Source organism: Haliaeetus leucocephalus, unplaced genomic scaffold (genome assembly GCF_000737465.1).
Source record: "Haliaeetus leucocephalus isolate CR32 unplaced genomic scaffold, Haliaeetus_leucocephalus-4.0 Scaffold395, whole genome shotgun sequence".
NCBI classification, from domain to species: domain Eukaryota; kingdom Metazoa; phylum Chordata; class Aves; order Accipitriformes; family Accipitridae; genus Haliaeetus; species Haliaeetus leucocephalus.
The window spans coordinates 5,468,470-5,468,830 of record NW_010972831.1 but is presented as its reverse complement, the minus strand read 5'-3'; the positions used below and the strand labels follow the sequence as shown (position 1 = coordinate 5,468,830).

General features: G+C 74.0%; 1 protein-coding gene across 1 annotated transcript in view; it reads right to left on the bottom strand.

The window, feature by feature from the left end:
- Positions 1-343, bottom strand: part of NXN (nucleoredoxin) — a 54,137-nt gene extending 53,794 nt beyond the window's left edge. The window contains exon 1 of the mRNA XM_010573741.1: positions 26-343. Within this exon, the coding sequence (XP_010572043.1) occupies positions 26-343 (318 nt within the window). The remainder of the gene's footprint in view (positions 1-25) is intronic.
- Between the last annotated feature and the right edge of the window lie 18 nt (positions 344-361).

Here is a 361-nt window from a genome sequence, read left to right as displayed (position 1 = left end):
CACGGCCGCCCGCCCGCGGTCTCACCTTGCGGTGCTTGTCGGCGAAGGGCAGCGCCAGCCAGGGCATGGCCCGCACGGCCTCCTGCCACTGCTGCTGCTCCTGCTCGGCCGACACGAAGACGATCTCGAGGCGCTGCCCGCCGGCCGCCGCCGCCTCCCCTCTAAAGCGCCCGTAAAAAGCGGCCAGGCTGGCGCCGAGCTGAGCGCAGGGGCCGCCGACGCTACAACCGAAGTAAAGCCCCACCAACGAGACCCCGCGAGCGGCCAACGCCGACACGGCCACCTCCTCCCCGTCCCCGGCTACCAGCACCTCGCCCAGCACCTCCGTCAGGGCGCCCGCCATCCCGCCCCGCTCCGCTCC